The 20,752-nt window shown below is 38.6% G+C and overlaps 1 protein-coding gene across 1 annotated transcript; it reads left to right on the forward strand.

Moving 5' to 3' along the window:
* Positions 1 to 101: 101 nt before the first annotated feature.
* Positions 102 to 19,936, forward strand: LOC111665454 (beta-galactosidase-1-like protein 2). The gene is made up of 19 exons (XM_023420465.2): positions 102 to 594; positions 1,366 to 1,551; positions 1,802 to 1,870; positions 2,354 to 2,449; positions 3,315 to 3,423; positions 3,937 to 4,029; positions 4,221 to 4,302; positions 5,164 to 5,228; positions 5,541 to 5,625; positions 9,349 to 9,492; positions 10,268 to 10,348; positions 12,864 to 12,970; positions 14,934 to 15,080; positions 15,450 to 15,521; positions 15,876 to 15,954; positions 16,109 to 16,196; positions 17,299 to 17,413; positions 18,322 to 18,438; positions 19,386 to 19,936. Exons 1-19 carry the CDS (start codon positions 491 to 493, stop codon positions 19,470 to 19,472), a joined length of 1,926 nt encoding a protein of 641 aa, XP_023276233.1. The 5' UTR covers positions 102 to 490; the 3' UTR covers positions 19,473 to 19,936.
* The last annotated feature ends 816 nt before the right edge of the window (positions 19,937 to 20,752 follow it).

Below are 20,752 nucleotides of genomic sequence, written 5' to 3' on the forward strand. Positions count from 1 at the left end.
AATTTGCTGGTAGCAGGGATCGTTTTAAATTAAACAGAAAAAGAAATAGGGCAAGTGTTGACTGTTTTCATGTTTTCTTTAAGCATCGTATTTCGTTGACGGTCCCTAAACGCGGACAGCGGTGCAGTGACAGTCGCGTGTTGCTGTACTTTTAGACAACTATCTTTAGCTTCTTCTAAAAATGTTGGTTACATTAGCTACCACAACAGGAAAGAAAGTCTAACTTTTTTTTCGTAGATTGCGCTTTGTTTTTTGAATGATTAATCCCGGAAGTACGATTATCCTGTTGTTAGGTTAATATGGGGTAACTCAACTTCATTTTTGACATGTTTTGTGATGTGACAGACTGGTTTAACTGGACTGTACAGGGTCAACCAGACTGGAAGAAAGAGGGACGTTCTCATTAAAACGACCGTTGCTATGCGGTTTAAGTCGCGTTATCAGAAGAAACGTACTAGGCGCAACTGTCAGTGAATTGTTGTAACTACCAATGGAAAGCTCATCGGTGTTTGGTGTTCGTCTGTCCCTAAAGCAAAGATATTTCCTCCTGCTTTGTATTGCTGTCGGAGCCATCATTTTTTATCAGTTTACAAGGTAAGACAAACTCTTAACCAGTTAACGTCCATATCTAACTTAATCATCAACTCATAATGAGCCATGCACGAAGATGCATTTCTGGGTGCATACCCCGCCCACTAACACTTGAAATGTTAACAGCAAGTTAGTTACGGCCAAGCCTATGTCAACTGCCTTGTCTGCTCTAGTGTTGTTACTTGGTCTATATTCAGCAGTTAGCACACAGCTCCTATGCAAAGAAACCACCTGAGTTACCTGTGAACTTTCACCTGGTTCACCTGCTGGCCTGTGGACATCGAACTTGATAAAGTTTAACTGCTCAGTACCAACGTGGTGAGATGTGTTTCAACTCACCATGCAAGTCTCAATTCAAATATTTTCTTTTGCTCAGGATGATGAGATCATGCTAATGTTGTACATAGGCATGGACAGTAGAGGAGAGCACCGTAACATAATGAACAGAGTAGAAACACAGGATAATCTGTGTAATAATAATTCAACCTGACATGTTTTTTTAGCAGAAGGCTCACACCTACCACTGTTCAAAGGTTATGCGTGTCCTGGTCTGATTACATTCAAATGCAGTGATAAGACACGAGAAACACACCCGGCATAACAGCTACATTTTGCCACCACAAGGAGATTTCTGAGGTGCAGATGGTCTTTAGCTCAAAGGGAATCTTTGCTTCCCATCAGAAAAATATGTCTCAAACGTCTTCATAGTCTCTAATCCAGTTGCATTAGTTCAACAAGTGCTTTTTCAGTTGTGAATTGTACTTTGCCCCTCAGGAATCACCCTGAGACTAGAAGAATGAGTCGCTTGGAGGGTCTGAGGGCCAACTCGTCTCAGTTCACTCTGGAGAGAAAACCTTTCTGCATCCTGGGAGGCTCCATCCATTACTTCCGCGTCCCCAGAGCCTACTGGGAGGACAGGCTGCTGAAGATGAAGGCCTGTGGCCTCAATACTCTCACAACGTACGCTCCCACTGCAACTCCCTGCTGGTTGAATGTACCAATCTTCAAAACACTAGAATGACCAGCATAAGATATTTGTTATACATCAGATTATGCACAGATCACATAAAATCTGAGTAAAGCAAAGTAGAACAGACAAAATTCACAAGTCAGTTTTATAAACTACTTTTGTAAGAAAACATGAGGATATTACATTTCTAAAAGCAAAGCAGGCAATAATATACACCAGCTTTTATATTTCTTTTTTCAGATATGTGCCATGGAACCTGCATGAGCCTGAGCGAGGGGTGTTCAACTTTGAGGATCACCTGGATTTAGAGTAAGGAATGATGGAGGAAAGACTTGCAGGGAATTCATTCAATTCTGTTGGAGAGCAGGTGAACTCCTGCAGATGGCATTGTTGCTCTGCAGAAAGCCGTAGCTTTCCACAGTCTTGAATCATTTGATACTACTAAGAGGGTGTACATTTACCCTCATGAAATGCATCTGATTAAGTAGCTGTGCACTATCAGTGTCACTGATTGTTGATTTATTGATTATGAGAGCATTGGTCCATTGAATGTTCTGATTACTGGCATGTCTACTGCACCAACAAGACATTCTCTAAAAAAATGGGATCTTAAAACGAAAAAAAAAGTGTGAAGTATTTTATCATTTGCCATTTGCTTTACCTAACATTTTGAACTGAATATTATTATCTGTCCCTAATTTATACTTGCTGTATTAAATATTTTAATTTGATTGCACAGATAATAAATAGACCGTAAGGAGAGCTCCCTTTGTACATTTTGTGTCCTCTCAGAGCCTACCTCCGCCTTGCAGGAAGCTTTGGCCTATGGGTGATTCTGCGTCCAGGGCCCTACATCTGTGCTGAGTGGGATTTAGGTGGACTACCAAGGTAAAGATCACAGAGCTGTAATTACACGTTACCTTTGCAGATATTTTGTATCTGCCTTACCGCCATAGTAACAATGAAATGCATTGTCTCATAATAGCCAATGGGGTGCCGAGTTAATCCCTTAAATTGGCTTGGAAATGAATTGTTCAGTCAGGTAATCTGTTAGTAAGTGGTATCTTTGCTGCAGGCTAAATCCATTAAACTCTTGGAAATAATTCATGGTATAGTTTTGTGAATTATTTCAAGTGTGCTGTCATCTCTTTGGCCAGGTTCACCAGATTGGTTGCTACATACTGTAAAACAAGCAATTTGTCTGGGTGAGATTGAAGTTTTACATACAGTATATAATGCAAAGACAACATGGCTTTGCATATAGTATAGAGGATACACTGTAGATCATATACATTTTACACAACTGTTACTCAGATGAAAGTTACTGCTGATTTACCAGATTTCTGGTGAGGTATTAGAGTGAACCGTAATTAAATCTGACAGGAACATCTCCCAGAAAGGATGAATTCATTTAGTGCTGTAATCAACATAGATTCAGACAGATAATGGGGGTAATTGTTGAAGGGAAAAATAAACTAGAAGTAGGTATTTTTGGAGTAGTTTTGCTTTAAGGTTATGTGAGGTTGAGGTAATGTTTATTTGATAATCATCAAAACAGAGTGTTTCTAGGGGCACACGGTGAAGCATGATTTCCTCTGCATCGCATTTTATGATAGTCATGCTTAGGTTGGTGTGATTATCTTTGATAGTTAAAAACCTAAAGAGAGTTCACAGCACAGTATTTTGAGGAACTTGTTTGATATGTTTCCTTTTTAGAAATTTACAAAAGGTTTTTGTCATGATTTCTTTTCAGTTGGCTGCTACGTGATCAAAACATGAAACTGAGAACAACTTACCCCGGATTTACTAATGCAGTCAACTCCTTCTTTAATCAACTCATCAAGAAAGTAGTTCCGCATCAGGTACTTTCCATTTTAGCACTATCGAAACAGATTGAAAAGGAACTGGACTGAAGCACAAAATATAAGAAATACATTAGCTAAATAAAAAAGCCATTTCATTTTGTGCATACAGATTTCTGTTGATTTGTGTTTTTAGCAAATTCATGCAGTTCAATCCTAATCCAAAGATTAAACTATTTTTATGATAGAATTTGCATCTACAATAATTTATTTTTCTTGTATGCATTATTTTTGTCACCACCTGCTAAAATATTAGGCAATAACTAGCTGCTGCTGACCATATGGTAACCATTGTTAGCGACGCAGTGCACCATATGCACTTGAATTGTTCAACTTGTGTCTTCTCAGTCATATTTTCTTTGTATCAGCTCCCTAACACAACACTGAACAAGCTCTGATTTCCATTTCACAGTGTTTTTAAAAGTCAGATGCATTGAGGGTAGGTAGGATTGTTGAGGAGCTGGTGCCAAGCCTTAATGTGTGTCCTCTATTCACTGGCTAATTAATGTGCAGTACTCCAAAGGTGGCCCAATTATCGCAGTTCAAGTGGAGAATGAATATGGCTCCTACGCACAAGATAAAGAATACATGCCATTTATCAAAGAGGTAAGAAACAAAACTGTAAATTATTATTATCTTAGATGAGAGTGAATAAATACACTTTTTTACATTGTTCTCCCTGCTGTCCTTTATTCACTCACTCTCCTTGTTTTGTTTCAGTAAAATTCAACAATTACATTTCTGAAAGAACCTCCATTGTTTTGTTTAGTTGCCTCCATAATCCCCTTTCTTTCCAGGCGTTATTGTCAAGGGGCATCACAGAGCTGCTGCTGACCTCAGACAACAAGGCAGGACTAAAGCTTGGAGGAGTGAAAGGAGGTATTGTCAGACAGGCTGACAGACAAACAAACTTGTGCACACACACACACACACACACACACACACACACACACACCCAGACTAGCACACACACATATTCAATAAGGTGGTTGGTGTGTAGTGTTTTCACACACAAAGACAAGAGGTGAGGCAAGGGTGGCCCAGTGTCAGGCAGCTGCAGTTCAGAACCAGATTCTATGCACAAAGGATTCTGTGTACTGTACCAAAAAGCTGTTATTTTTTAATGTACACTGTCATAAATATTGTGGTGCCAGAAAATACATTATTTTTCTCTCATTTTCTATTCTTCTGCATGTATACTGCTTTAATGAAGATGCATTAATTACCATTATATTAAATTCGCAATAAGGTTGCTGCGATTTGAAGTTTTCTTTATTGTCACTGCAAACAATGCACTCATCATTCACATGATTACAGTGCAGGCTAAACCAGGTTATGTTCCATTTTTATGATGAACCCTCCTCAGGGAATTCATATAATGTTCAAAAGTATCTCTGAAATCATTTTTATAAATTGTACGTATTTATTTCATGTTGTTTGCATGTTATATGCAGTACATGGCAATGTGAACACACTGTAGAAAATGATACTAAAACCTTTTAGCTTCTAAAATTAAAGAATAATTAGGTTTCATGTGGACACCACATGTGCTATGTGGAACTAGTAATAGTTCATTAAAGTACAAAAGCTTGTGAGTGTTGGAATGGTTTCTTTAAACAGTAATCATTCCATAAATTGTATTTAGCCAACAAAGAACCTTGAACGTATCTCATAATTTTATATCAGTTTGAATTTGTTTGTAATTTTTTCTGTTTTCTATCTCTGTTTTTTTGTCTGAAGTACTACAAACCATCAATTTTCAGAAACTGAACCCAGATGACATCAAGTATCTGGATGAAATACAAGTGAGTCTCATTTGTGTTCAACTGCCTACTGCTTTTCCATATATGCTTGTAGATTTATGCAATATAATAAAAAAAGAAACTGTCCATATATATCCACATGAAAATTTAGGGCTACTTACCTATTTTAACAGGAAAAGCTGGAGACCTGAAAGAATATATTTAAAACTATTTATTCATGGTTTGTGCCAGTGCAATAAGATAGTTACACAAAGAAACTGAAAGGTCATGCAGATGTATTTTGTATTTAACGTGTGTGTGTGTGTGTGTCTTCTCAAAACTGCTGTAACACCAAGCCATTTTTTCTTTCCCCAGCCTCAGAAGCCTAAGATGGTGATGGAGTACTGGTCTGGCTGGTTCGATCTGTGGGGAGACCTTCATCATGTGTATGCAGCTGAGGGTAAGATTTACTTCGCTGTGAAAAAGCTAAGAAACACTTAAAGGTGCTATATGTATGTTTTTGCTGTGGCTACATAGCCATGTTAGCATTAACAGCTGTTTACGTTCCAGTCCAGAATAAACTTTGCAAATTCAGCATCAAACATGCTTCTATTATTTATTTTGTTGAATTAGCATGCTAACCAGCTAGCCCCGGCCTGTTCGACCATTTTGTGATGGTGAGTCACTGTAGCGTCCAGTCTGCCATCAGCTCAGCATGAGAGAATGTAGAAGTAGAGCTGATCAGAGGGAGTTTTCTAACCTCTAAATACGGCTGAAGCTCTTGGCAATAAACTGTGTTCACTTACACACAGCACCTTTAAGATGGGAAGACAGTATTTTTTTTGTGGTGCATACAGGACATTCTGAGAAGAGTAAGACAAGTGTTCACATGAGGGTAAGACAGGATTTCTATTGATGGACTCTTTGTTGAGGGTGAAACAGTTTCTTTCTTTACAGAGGGTCGATAGTACTGGCTAATTTGAGACTGGGGTAAGACAGGTTTTGTGCTGTGAGCCAATACAGAATCTCTAAAGGTAAAACCATCTTGAGGGTAAGACAGAGTCTCAGAGCCTTAGGGTAAGAAAGGCTTAAGACAGACCTTTTTAGCTGAGAATAAAATAGTCTCTGTGCCAGGGGAAAGACAAGATAAGGACAAACTCACTGCTATGGGGGCTGTGTAAGATAAATTCTCCAAGCTGAGTGTAAAACAGTCTCTCTAACACTATGGTTCCTTCACAGAGCCCACTCAGTGCAGCTGCGATGTACAGCTGAACATATGGTCATTTCCTACTTGTTTTGTGGCTTTGTCAGAGATTTATATACTTTTCATGCTTGGTAGGTTGTGAGCCAAGTATCACAAAGCAGAGTGTGTGTCTCATCCGCTTCACCTTGTCTGTGGGCCATTTATTTGATGTTCAGAGTCCAGATTTTCAAACACTTCCTTGTGCAGGATTGTTCAAAGATGTGCTCTGCTGGTTCTCGCTGACTGTACTGAACTCAGGTATGAGGTGTTACACTTTGTACAAGTCACATTCATCTCATGCCCTCCCACTTCCTCTGCATCTGCATGTACCCATCTGCTACACATACACTCAGATAGACACTATGATTGTCTTGCCCTTGGCTGCATTAAATTACATTTCAGTTGCATGCTTTCCCATTAGTCTTTACTTATGCTACAATTTGTTAAACAGTCAGTCACTGGCTGCATGTTTACTGCAGTATCTAACATCTTGCATAAGACATATGTTAGGCTTAACCCTGTTCAGTTTTAGTAAAGTAAAGTTTACATTCTCACCTAATTGTGTTATGTGTATCCTTGAGGCCTAAATGAATTTACTTCCTTATAAAACATTTGCAGAGAAGATTTTGGGAAAGATATGAAACTTACATTGTTTATATCCATCATCGCATGCTAGCAGTCTTGAACTTCTTGGCCTTTGTCAGGGCATTGCTAGATTTCTTGGCTCCGTGTTGCACCAACTGACGATTAGTGAAATAGTTTTGAAACTATTGGAAAGATAGCATATCACGTCAGCCGCAAGCTGTAGTGGATAAAGGATTCAAATCCTTTGCTTAAATAAAAGTAATAAAACAAGAACATATCGATATTCAGTTACAAGTAGAAGTCCTGCATTCAAAATCTTTTTCAAATAAAAACAAGTATTATGAGCAAAATTCACTAGAAGGTCAAAAGTAAAAGTCATGCCCATCTCATAGTGTTATATACTGTATATTATTGGATTATTATTATTATACATCAATTTCTAAGCAGCATTTTTACTGTTGTAATTGGTTGAGAGGAAGCTAGTTTATATACTGTTAGGCAGTATAGTTTCACAACTTGGTCCTAAAAACCTTATTTTCTTAAAACAACCAAAGAAATGTGTAAATGCAGAGTGTATCATTGTTCTTAATTCAAATGGACCCACCTAAAGAACTGACTGTTTCTTGAAACAGGAAGTATAAGCGTGTTGTTACTGTAGAAATAAGCGCAATGAAGTACAAGTATGTACTTATGTACTTGTATTTACCTGCAACTACTGTACATACATGTGCATCCTTGTGCATATGTTAACAAGATAGGTATGCATTCTAAAAAACATTGTTCTATTACTACCAGTGGACAAAAGCTGCACCTATATTACACCATATTTGAAAAAAAAAAAATCTTACATAGATGTAGTTTGTGAGAACATTTTCATGAATTAGTAGTTATTTCTATTCTTCATCATTTGTTTTTTGTTTTTTTTTCATTAATCAATTACTCTCCAAGAAAAAAAATAAATGGATTGGAATAAATGAAAATGTCCTTCACAAAACCCCAGAGAGCAGGGTTTTTTCAAAATTGCTTGTTTTGTTCTACTAACATTTTATAATCCAAACATATTTTATTTGGAATGATATAAAACAGATCAAAACAATAAATGTTTTCATTTGAGAAACTTTAACTAGTGACTATTTGGCATTTTTGCTTGATAAATAATAAAAAATTATCTTCAAAAGGATCTGTTTAACTTCTGTTATCGTTTAATATTGAGTTAGTCCATTAATTGCTTTAGCTACATGCCACATACACATATGCCATAAGCTATTTATGGTGGCTCACCTTGTCCTGGCTGTTGGTATGGATCATAAAAGTATGAAGAGTGCTAGTGGAATATCCATTTCAAATAGCCAGTGGCTAACTCATGTGCACTGTACAGTATATTCACCATACCAGCCATATAACATGGTCCACATGCTACAGCTGGTAGGGTGATATTTTTACTATAATGTACACTAATGACACAAATGATAGCACCTGTTTCAAAACTGTAAAGATTAATGGCAGTCACACACCTCGCTATCACCATCTCAAGTGCTGTCAGAAGCATCTTCTTTCAAACACACAGCGAAGAGCCTCAAGCCTCCTCTTTACGCTCAGTCATTCCCAGCAGCCATCCACATCATCACAAAAAATGTTTTGAAAATGAAAGGGCCAACAGTCTCACTTCTTTATGTATTTTCTCCTCAGAGAAAAGGAAAAGAGAGAGATAGAAAAAAAGACCCTCACCATGCAGAAAGTGTCACAGATATGAAATGAACACTGGAATATTCAGAGGGGATTCGTGTCCTTGACAGTTCAGTGCTCTGCAGACTGCAACACACCCAGTAGTTGGTCACAGCCAGTGCCACCACCATGAAACCAACCGAGCCCGGCTCTGTCTTTCACCCGGCTCAATTGCTATTCACTAAGGCTCATGCCCTTGATTCAGATCATTAAAGTCAGTCCAATTTGACTGCTGAAGTCCAATTTGAATACTTAATTATTTGCTCTGCCATGTTCACTGCAAAATATAGGTAGCTAATTTGAGCAGGGAGGTAGGCAATTTTTTATGGGTGTGAGTGGTGCCCCATAATGAATTATAGTAACCTGTAATAGGATGTGTGGCTGAGGTCCATCCATGTTTTAATTGAAGTGGAATTGAGGGCAATAGGATTATTGAAACAGTGGCTCTGGCTTGTTAAAGCTGAAGTCAAATTGATTTTTTTTCTCCATATTGTTGCCCTTGGGTCAAAATGTTTATTTTCAGATACATTCATTATTTTTGCCTTTACACCTTTCAAATCAAAATAATTAAGTTAATTTATACATGTTATGTATTAAATGGGATTTGTTTGTTTCATTCACTTGATACAGACATGATACCTGTGGTCACAGAAATCCTTAAACTGGACATGTCCATCAACCTCTTCATGTTCCATGGAGGGACAAATTTTGGCTTCATGAACGGGGCTTTCGCTCTAGGAATGCCAGGACCTAAACCTATGGTGACGAGCTACGGTACGTATGATGATTCTGTTTTTGACCACCATTTTGTCACATTTGAATAAACAAAAGAACCTTTAAGAGATAGGAGAGAAATTTGTATATACAGGGTTGACTGGTCAGGGTCGAGCTAGGAGCAAGCCCTAAAGATTCAAGACAACGCTGCATTTCAATAATAATAATATTCACAATTACTGGCATTTATACTGGTTTTAATTGTTATTGTTAAAACCCATTGATACAGCACCAAAATGCAAAATGTACCAGCTGAAATAAATGTTGATACAATAGGTAGATGAAAACATGATTAGGATATGTTAGATACCCGTAGATGGCGCCATCCATACTCCACAGACGCTGACCTTCGACTGCTTCGAAATTTGAATATGCAGTGCACAGTAATGAATTCATTACCTAATAAAATGCATGAGAAATGTAAATTAAAGATGGTACAATGGGTTTTATATCCTCCTCTAGGGTACTTAACATTGTAATGACCTCATTCTTCAGAAAAGAGGAGAGTTGTGAAAAGTGCTCCACAGTAGGGAAGGCCACCTCTAACCTTCAGCACTTTTCATACATGTGTTTACTCCTCTAAACGCCTCTTACCTTTGTCCCTCAAAAAAGGCTCCAATTTCTGTCAAGATAACCCAAAATGTGTGTCTGCCCGCCACTGCTGTCTCAAGATGTGTGATAGGGGAACACGGTGAAAGCATCTGCCATGCTAAGAGGCATCCCTGCCTCTCTCTGGCTCCTGAGCCTGCTGTTCTGATAGCGCATTATCTTTCAGATTACGATGCTCCATTATCCGAGGCTGGGGATTACACCACCAAGTACCATCTTCTGAGGAATTTATTCAGCCACTACCACAGTGAGTGTTATGTGTTGTTGCTGAGACAGGCCCCACGTCTTCTGTCTCTCTTTCTTTCCCTTTCTTTCATCTCCCCATTTAAATTAATTCTCCTTGTAGAACCTGTTCTCTGTTGGCTAAAGCAGGATAACTTTGCATATGATTACAAGCACGGGTTGGAGATGGATTTTTGTGTGTTTGTGCATGTGTGTGAGATTTTTGCCCAAGTCAAAGGCCCTCAGTCACCATTCATTGTGAAAATTACACACTAGGCTTTATATCATGTTTATTGCTTATGCAGTTTTCTCTCTTTGTAAAACAAGGCTTTTGTGGTTGAGGGCAGAAAGTCTTGTGCTTTTTGTGGCCAGCACTGAAAATGTAGCTTTTGGCGATCTGGGATTGAATCCAACACAACAAAGTAATAATTCATCCAGCGTTGTGGTGATTGAAGATAGTTTGAAAGGCTGCCTGCGCGTGATTCATCCTTACGTTTTGTAGTCTGCTGAACAATGAGCAGTGGCCTGGATATGAGAGAGAGTCTGAGAAGGCTTTGTGTTCTATACCAACCACAAACACATGACCTAATTTTTTAATTAGATCAGCTTGATATTTCATTATTGTTTGGTTGTCAAATCGTGTACATTGTGTCAGTTACTCTTTGCCCTGTGGTGTTGTTTTTGCATGACTTGCCATGGATTCAGGCTGATCCGTCAAAGGTGTAACACTGATATTTGACAACAACGTGGCTCTTAAAATAGACTTATGACATACATGCTTTTGGGTTTTCTCATTATGTCAAAGCTGTCAGAAATGGCAAAAAAAAACAAAAAACGATGTAATACTGAACAAGCTGCACATGCATCGACTGTCTGTGCACGCTTTTCATGTAACCAGTTTATCTTAAAGCATTTCAGCATTCAAAAGTATTAACACTCATCAGTTCTTCTGTGAAAAGAGTCATATGACAGGTATGAACCCTAACAGCATGTTTCTCCTGCCCTGCACATTGCCACGGTCTCGTCTGAAAAGGATTATCTGCATAATTCGGGATAATATGTCCTTTTTGTGGGAAGACATACATATCTGTGACATAGCTCCATATGAATGCCTTTCATTGCAGTCTGTTTCCCTCTTCTATTTAACACATTATATACAGTACCAAAGGCACTGGCTTGTAAGCGTTCAGAGAGCCATTTAGGAGGAAGGTGTTGGCCATTATCCTCCAAGCTTTCCTTAAGTGATCCAGCTGTTACCACTTGGTGATAAGGGAATGCTGTCAAGCCTTTTCCAGAGGGACCGCTGGTGTCTCTGCATGCTTTAACACCTTTAACAGCAGTTAGAGGGCATGAGCAACCACTGTTAATCGTTGTAAAGAGACTTTTTTGTAACACAGAGCACAAACTGGATGCTGCTGTGGAGGGTAAATGGCTCACCCAAAGAGCCTTAAAAGCAGTTTTCAGGGGACAGGTTATTTTTATGGTTGGTACTGAGTGATTCACAGGCGGGAGAATAGGAAGACTTCTGTCTATTACAGCACTGCGGAGAAGAAGAAATCCTCACTTTATGTAGGTGTCTAGCTGCAAAGGTGAGTGTTTTAATGTTTGTGTTTTCTTTACACTTGGTAAGTTTTTATAGAGGTAAAAGAGGTAGTTTTTAGAGAGGTAAATGTTTTTGATTGATTGATTGATTGATTGATTGATTGATTGATTGATTTACTTTATTATCCACCTCAGTATAAATTTGTCTTTGGCTTCTGCCAAAATATAGTAAAAGTACATACACGCCACGTAACACAACACACCATTAACAACATACAATAGTGCAAATGAGCAGGCAGCAGCAGATTGGTTAAATAAATACCAGAGAACAAAAAGTGTTCCCTGGTGCAGTCATTGCGTTCAATACCTATATGGCATAGGGAATAAAAGACTTCTTGTATATGTTCCGGCTGGCCCTTGGGGCCATGAATCTACGGCCAGATGGAAGCAGTTCAGACTCTGTAGTGGGTATAGTGGGTTTGGGGTATCTGCAACTATGTGTTTAGACTTCCTGTGTACAGCACTGTGAAAATATTGTGCAAAGATGTTTTTGTGACTTGCCAATCAACTTCAGTGTTCAATGTTAACAATTTTGGAGAGCTTGTTTTTGCTCTTTACACTCAGGTTGCTGTACCAAGCTGTTATGGTAAATGATACGATGCTTTCAACCAGGCTCCTGTTTGCCATTTCAAGTATGGGTTTGCTTAAGCCCAAGCTTTTCTTAAGATCAGAAATCTCTGTCTCTAAGTCCCTTTTCTGCATCAATAGGTTAGTCTAACTGGATGAATTTGTCTATGCTTAAATTTAGTTTTTGTCACATGCAAGCATATAAAGTTTACACTAGGTGTCTTTCTATTTTTCATAGTCAAAATCATGTATACATTGTTTCAAGGTTGGTTTGGGACCCTGGGTAAATAAAGGATAAAGGAAATAAAAATAAATGGATATACAGACAGACAAACTGAAACGTAGCCTCATTTTTCCTCCTTGTTTTCCAGCCCAACCTCTCCCTGAACTGCCCTCTCTCCAGGAGAGGAGAGCATACCATCCTGTTGTCATCCAGCAGCACCTGTCTCTGTGGGACAGTCTGCATTTCACTGACAAGGTAAGCTTCAGACGCACAGAGAGTGCCAAAAATTCCAGGCACAAAAATAGTAAACATCATCCGTGTCGCATTGCTCCAAACAGAGCTACAAGGTTCTTTACAGACAACAGTAATAAATAAAATACTTCACACAGAACTAACACATAAAAGCCAATTGAATAAACTCAAAGAACATGAGCAGTTAATTATGTGGATGTGAAGCCTTATTGTGGTCTGTGTTCTACTTAAAAATGTAGTCTCCTGCTCAAAGAGCCTTGCATTGTCCATGAAGTTCCCAGCTGTGATTGCCTGAGACAGTCGCTGCCTGAGGACAGGTGTATTTACTGTAGCCACAGTTACAGTAGCACAAGCTCTTCATCACATATTCCTACTCACTGCAGAATTTATGCTTGCCTTAATTATCACATATTAAATTTGCTAACTACCTCTTACAAGTAACTATTTGTTTATAGTTTGTTTGCAGCTTCACTAGCAAAGTTTTTTTTTTTTTTTTTTTTTACAATCAATCAACATCAATAAGTGATAGACACAACCCCAGCATTAGGTTACAATAACACAGATAATCACTGTAGTCACTGGCGCCCCTGTACCTGTTAGCACTGATTGTTTCTTCACATTTATCTTTAAAAAGGATTGAACAAGTGATTTTGAGATAAATGCAACATGTCTCAATTCTGGTTTCATGGTGTCACTTTCGTATCCATGTTCAGTTGAGCGGCCAGACTGATCAGAAATCGTAAGATATGCAGTCGCATATCTTCCTCTAATACATAAACGAAACTCCCCAAGCAAACCGCATTTTAGATTTTTTGATATAAACATAGAAAAATGTAACTTGAAGCTCTGAAAAATCACAGGGCCAAGTAGATATATGGCTGCGGTCATTTGAATGTGAGATTGCAGCTGCGGCTTGATCTCCTGAACAAACTGAGAAAGTCTGAGGGGCGAGAAATAGATGAATAACACTCCTGAGCAAGACATTTTCTCCCCACTGTGTTCATCAAGCGTTGCTTACTTTCATGTCCACCAGTGTAGTTTGGCCGTTTACACCGTGCTCTTCAGCGGCATTGATATTCAAACCAGATGTAGCACGTCTGGCAGTTGCTTACAACATTAATTATTCACTCCCCGTTGCAACAATTTGCTTCCCTCTGAGGCAACAATTACTTTGCCCCTGACCAGCCACACACCCTCGTTTGAAAAGAGTGTTTTTCTCTTCAGAGAGACTGAGTGGGATGTCTGAGTTTGATATTGTATCTGTGTGTTTTGGAGGTAGGTGGTTAATCGTGTCATGGTAGGGAGTGTTTATTGTGTTGTGAAGAACACATAATGCACCTCCCAAGGGTATGCAAAACGAACCTTACTGAATAAAAGAATTACTCTGAACGCCAGACAGGAGAGCTTCATTAGGTTTGATAAATCATCACTTTGGATGAAGCCGTCCTGCAGGGAGGCGATTGTGTGTCGCAGAAATCATGAGATCCCAACTGCCCTGAGAGCAGTTTGGAGATTCTCTGTTTTCACTTAAATACAGCAAACTGGGACTGAAATCGAAATCACAATGTGACTGAGCAATCACCAAGTTGCAGAAGCAGCAGTTTTTTGATAAAGGAATAATGTGTCACAACATACCATTATAAATGAAGCACTGTAGTTCTACAAATCATATTCTCTACATGTACCAAACAAGCATATACACTACATGTTTGGTAACCCAGAAAAAAATGTTTCTAGTGAAAATGCAATGCAAAAATTACCATTCCCGCTTAAATCGAGACTCATATCGCGTCTGTCAAAATGATCACAACATGATTGTTTTTGCATATCATTCAGCCCCACAGCAAACTTTATGTAACCACTTCACAAGACAGCTCTAAAAATATGTATTCCAGCAGCACAATTTATCATCTGTCTTTAGAGGTACACACAAACCTTTAAACTATTCTTTTGCATATTTTTTTAGCCTTTGAAGTCAGAGAGGCCGGTGAACATGGAGAATCTCCCCGTCAACAATAAAAACGGTCAGTCGTACGGCTACACGTTGTACGAGACCACCATCACCAGTGGAGGAGTCATCAACTCAAACAACAACGTCAGAGACAGAGCACTGGTGAGGACAGGAAGACAGACACGCAGATGTAATCCATTCATAATCACACATTTACACTTTTCTTTGTGAGAACGTTTGCACTTGGAAAGCTGTAATCAGCTTGTTAGAAATCACACCCCCGTACTTGTGGAGTACAATTAACAAGCTCAGTCTGCGATGAGTTGCTCTGGTTATTATTGTCACTCAGCTCTCAAAAAAGCTAAAAGATTTAATGGAGTGAGAAGACAAATGCATTTCATTCAGATGTATAGTTCGTTCACATGCAGTTTAAAAATATGTGTTTTGCATGGCTTTTGCATGTTTTTCAGATGTGGCTTAATTTCGGTTTCCAATATGTCTTCCTGCTTTTAATTTTCTTTTTCTTGTTAGGTTTTTGTGGACAAACATTTTGTTGGTGTTATGGATTATAAGATACAAGAATTAGCTCTACCCGATGGAAAGGTACCATATGCGTGTGCTTTTGTGTGTGTGTGTCCTTATGTGTGTAATTTAGACCCAGTCTGGTGCCAGCTTCTTTCAGAAAGATAAAGTTGTTAATATTTAACAACTTGCAGCATGTGAAAGCTTCAGGGGATGCTGATAGATGTTTTTGGCAGCAAGGCCGGAGTATTAAGCCAACAGCAAATCATCAAATGGATGTTTATCTTAACAAATTTGAATAGTCAGATTCAACCTATCAGCTGTGATCAGTTACTCAAATCAGAACGGATGAAAGGATTATTTACCTCAATCTTTTTTTATATTATTATTATTATGTTTTATCTTTCTTTCTTTCCCCAACCCTTCCCACTGAAGGGAAGAAGAACTCTAAGTTTACTGGTGGAGAACTGTGGAAGAGTGAATTATGGGAAAACCCTGGATGAGCAGCGCAAAGGTACAAATTGTTCCACAAACTGATGGCTTTGTAAATTTTCTAGTCAGCACAAGTCTTTCCACATGATCTTTCTCACTGCAGACCTTGAGAGAAGCATATTAACAGTGTCTTAAGATCTATAAAAAACTGAGAGCGGCTTTGACTCACCTTTCAGGTCTGGTTGGAGATATCGAGTTAAACAAGCGGCTCCTCCGAGACTTCATTATTCATAGTCTTGATATGAAGCCAGGCTTTGTAAACAGGTTTGTGTCTTTCGATTATTATCCAGTTCCCCTCCTTGTTTGTGTTTCTCTGTCATTAAACCAGCTTGCCTCTGATTCAATCCAGCTGATTATCTCCCTGCTTAACACAATTAGAGTAGGAACACGATGGAATCAAAACACAGCCTTTTGATTCAGCATCTCATGTTAAGCATCCTAAATTATAAGCAGTACAGAAGGTAGATTACACTGTTTGAGTCGTTTAAGATCTGCACTGTTAGCAATGTTCAATAGGTCCAACATGATAAAGAACATTTTGCCTTTTTGGATACTAATAATGAAAACCACACCACATGAAAAAAAGCAGTGGGGGACCTTTAATGTGGCACCTACATCATAATATTCATTATGTCTGGTAATTTCCCGACATGAAAGTACAACAGCCAAGCATCAAAGGTCATTTTGCAGGACCCAGTGCACCCCAAGGTATAAATGCAAATGCATTTCCTTCATGATGTTTCCATCTTACAAGATGATAATGCCTTCTTGAACATCACATGTGAGTTTTGTGTCATTAACACCTCATTTTAGGTGTTTTCTTAAATTGATGACCTCCTCTGTGTTGCAGTGATAGTTAACATCACGGTCACTAGGAATATCTGACCTTCTGTTTTTTTTTTTAGAGCTTTAAATTTGTTTGGAGTCGAATATCTCGTTATATTTTTCATCCATTTTCCAGGTCTCTCCGCGTGTGCTGCAAAACTGTAACTTCTTTACCTCAGCACCATCCTGAAAATGTCAAGGCCTGAAGCCCTGTATGAATAAACACTAAAATAACCGAGGAGGGAATTTTGGTCTTATATCATGGCAACCTTTTCTTTTCACTTAGAGGCAAAATATAACCTATAGCCAAAACAAAACCGCAGTGAATCTGAATATTTCCCCTGTCATGCATGTCCAAACTTTCATTTGACATTTACTGCAGGCAAATAACTGCTGTAGGGATGACATGATATACTGCCCGCTGACAAACAGGCATCCTAAAAGTCAAGACAAGATAAATTTATGCTTTTATAGTATGGAATTTATGGGTAAAAGTATAAACTGTAAGGATTGTATTCTGCAATGTATTCTCCTCTTACAGACTTGAGACAGCAGGCCACTGGGCGTCTATGCGTCAGCGGCCCACCTTCCCAGGGTTCTTCCAGGCAAGACTCTATGTGAACAGCTTTCCTAAAGACACCTTCATCAAACTCCCTGTAAGTTAGACAGAAATCACTGCAATCTAAAGCCTCAAAAGCAGACGTTAAGTTTATTCAACACAGAAAATGGAACATTAAAATCTTCAAACTGATAGTATTTGTTACAGGGATATTAATATTGGATAACATTACTATACACTGACTGGCGTTTGTGTTATTTCACCCAACCTCTCATTTATTCACAGTGAAAATGAAAGTTTATAAAGATCAAGCTAAAGCATAGAATAAATCAGATATGAATGTCAAGTTTTATGGCAAGTTTTACTTCCTTTTGATTTAACAGAAATCAATCTGTCTCAAGATAATTTACGTACAGTACTATTTAATATTATTGATTATCACACCTCCATCAAAGAAACTGAAATATTATAATGATTTGGTCACTCTTTTGACTCAGTTAGTCTTGACTTCATTCTTGATACACATCTGAAAATTATAAAAATTTTCATTATGTCCTCAGAGAACGATGTCTTTGAGAAGCTTCACTGAGCGCTGGCTCACTCATAATTCAATGGATATATTAAGACAACATAAATATGGAAATTTCATTCAGTCTGATAGTGAGACCATCTTGATCTTGAATTGGTCTTTGCATAAAAACATGTTGTGATGATGAGCCTATTCTTATGCAGTTGTACATAATGCAGTTATTGATTAAGCCCAGTGCTTCTTTCATTTCCATCCAGATTGTAACTTTCTCACGGTTCCAGTGCTGGATGTAGAGAAGCTAAGAGCTGTAATTAACAGAAACCCAGCATATTAAGCCCAAGCTGCACATCATATTAGAAGGGAAGGCTTTCATGTGTTGTTTGTAGTCATCAACACGTTTCCTTTTTTACTCATTAACCTTTAATTGGGTGAACCCGCCTGTTGTTATGGTGAACAGTAACTGGTTGTGTTTACAGGGATGGATTAAAGGCGTCATCTTTATCAACGGCAAGAATCTTGGACGTTACTGGTCCATCGGTCCGCAGCAAACTCTCTATGTCCCAGGCCCCTGGCTTCACAGGGGGGACAACCAGGTACTGTCTTATCTACACTTACATGAGCCTACCATTCAGGGGAAACTTTTATCAAAGTGTCCATCCACAATCCACATGCACATTTATATTCCCACACGTTTTTTTTTGCACCACTTCAACCAATTAAATCCAATCTTGGCCAAAGTTGGTACATGACATGTTTGATGGCGGCTGATGGCGGAATTTGAATGGCGGCCAAATTCCTTAAGGCCTCCTTGAAATAGTAATTAAATTTAGCCACATCTAATTAGAGCTGCAACAAATGATTATTTTCATTATCAATTCATCTGCTGAATAATTGATAAATCAGTTGGTTGTTTTGTCAATAAAATGTCATAAAAAATGCCCACCACTGGTTAGAGAGCCCAAGGTGACATCTTAAAGTGGCTTGTTTTGTCTGACCAACAGTGTGAAACCCCAAAATATTCAGTTTGCAATTATATACAACAGAGCAGAGCAACAAATCCTCCTTTCTCACTGGGGAACAGGCAAATGTTTTATTTATTTTTGCTTGAAGAAAGACTCAAATGATTAACCAACTAACAAAATAGAAACTTGTTTAATTTTCTCACGATCAATTAACATTTCAGTTCCGCTAGTTATGTTTTGTATCATTGAAATAACAAATTAACAAATAAGGGACTGTGCAGCTGTGGCAGAACATGTCGTTTGAGTGGAATCTAGCTCTTTTAGTTATGTGGTCTTCATGTCCACTAAGTAAAAGCATATCACAGGTCAGCAGCTACAGTAGCTTTGATGTTGTTGACCTCTGCAGCACTTTCTGGAAAAGGCCTGAAGCTACACCTACCGGACCTATGCGTTTCTTGCCTTTTCCAAGTTTTCTTCGCTGTGAGTGTACATACACTAACATTGGTGCTCAACCACCCACTCTCGCTGTCCTTTCATGACCTCGCTAAGCTGGTGTTTTTTTTTTTGCTTCATCACAGGTCATAGTGTTTGAAGAGCAGGAAACAGATGGCAAGATCCAGTTCGCCAGCAGCCCTGACTACGGCATGGCTGTCGATGTCCAGTGAGGACAGGAGGTCAGAGGGGAGGGTGGATGACGAGAGGAGGAGGATGGGAGAGTAACTGGGGAGGACAGGATTGAGGCGACAGCCGTGGGTTTCGTCCACTCGGCAGCTGCAACCAGGAGCACTCAAAAGTGACACGTCAGTAAACATGACATTTTGTGTCCTACCAGAAGATGTCGATGCAGCAGTGTAGTCAGCTTCCTCACAGCCATTTCTCATTAAGTGACTGTATATATGACATTCTGTTGAATCCTTTTTATTCAGTTTAGCAACAGTATCATTAACCTCCACCCATACACTGCGTAATTGAAGACCAAGGGGCTGTGACAGAGAATGATCTTGATTATAATAAAGTGCTCGAAACTGTCCTCTTCTGACTTCATTTATAAATTACTCCCCGGTTGTATAAAAATAATGTGTGAATAAAGACTGGTTTGACTTCTGTGTCAGTAGCCAAGGCCAAGGAAGCTTGAGTACTGCTTTATTTATTTTGCATACCTGTTTGATATATCACTGATTGCTTTTCAAATTTACCCTGTTATGATATGCTGTGAGCTCCTGCAGAGGAGTCAAGCTCAAAAGCCTTGTTTGAAGATCATTTTCTGGAAACTCATCTGTTGTATGTGTTGCTATAATTATTTCCCTTAAAGATTGATGCTGCTGTGAAACTATGCTGTCACATTTGAAGACTAGGCGGTTTTGGCAAATGACATTATACGAAAAGGTTATCTATAAATTGATAGGGAGTCAGCTTTCCTGTGATGTTGAAATCCTGGCGTCAGTTACACCAGGTGCAGTTCAAACTTAGCCGGGTTTTAACCAAGCGTTTTGCTTAGTGGAGATGAATTCATCACTCAATTAAAATGGTTCCCACTATAGTGTAGTTCCTAAATAGGAATAGCTGTTACTAAATTTTGCTATATAGCTATCTATCAGAACAACCATACATTAGTAAACTAACATCAAAAAAGCCGATTAAAGCATAATTCACAATCACACTGCATGAATTACAAAACATTACACAATAGACCATGACGCTGGTAAGATTAGTGTAATGATTCCGCTAACCTGATATGTGTTTAGGCTGTAATCGCACATTTGCCCTCAATTTAAACTGCATGAATACTACTAATGCTAAAACAAAATTTCCTCATGTATGTATATTTAAATAAAACATACATACATTTAGGAAGAGTTTGCATGTAGGTTATATCATTTGGCTCCTTAAGATGTTTTTAAAGTTATGTTACTGCTAGCTAACTTCCCATCCAGCTTATTTAGCT

The sequence above is a fragment of the Seriola lalandi genome, unplaced genomic scaffold (genome assembly GCF_002814215.2).
Source record: "Seriola lalandi dorsalis isolate HSWRI2012SDOR001 ecotype SW California unplaced genomic scaffold, Sedor1 jcf7180002054642, whole genome shotgun sequence".
NCBI classification, from domain to species: domain Eukaryota; kingdom Metazoa; phylum Chordata; class Actinopteri; order Carangiformes; family Carangidae; genus Seriola; species Seriola lalandi.

Excerpts from the sequence above, each read along its gene's own strand:
- LOC111665454 (XM_023420465.2), top strand. The coding sequence starts at position 491 with ATGGAAAGCTCATCGGTGTTTGGTGTTCGTCTGTCCCTAAAGCAAAGA. Across the intron at positions 5,229-5,540 it reads AGTATCTGGATGAAATACAA|CCTCAGAAGCCTAAGATGGT; the intron begins GTGAGTCTCATT and ends TTCTTTCCCCAG. Across the intron at positions 17,414-18,321 it reads ACACCTTCATCAAACTCCCT|GGATGGATTAAAGGCGTCAT; the intron begins GTAAGTTAGACA and ends TTGTGTTTACAG.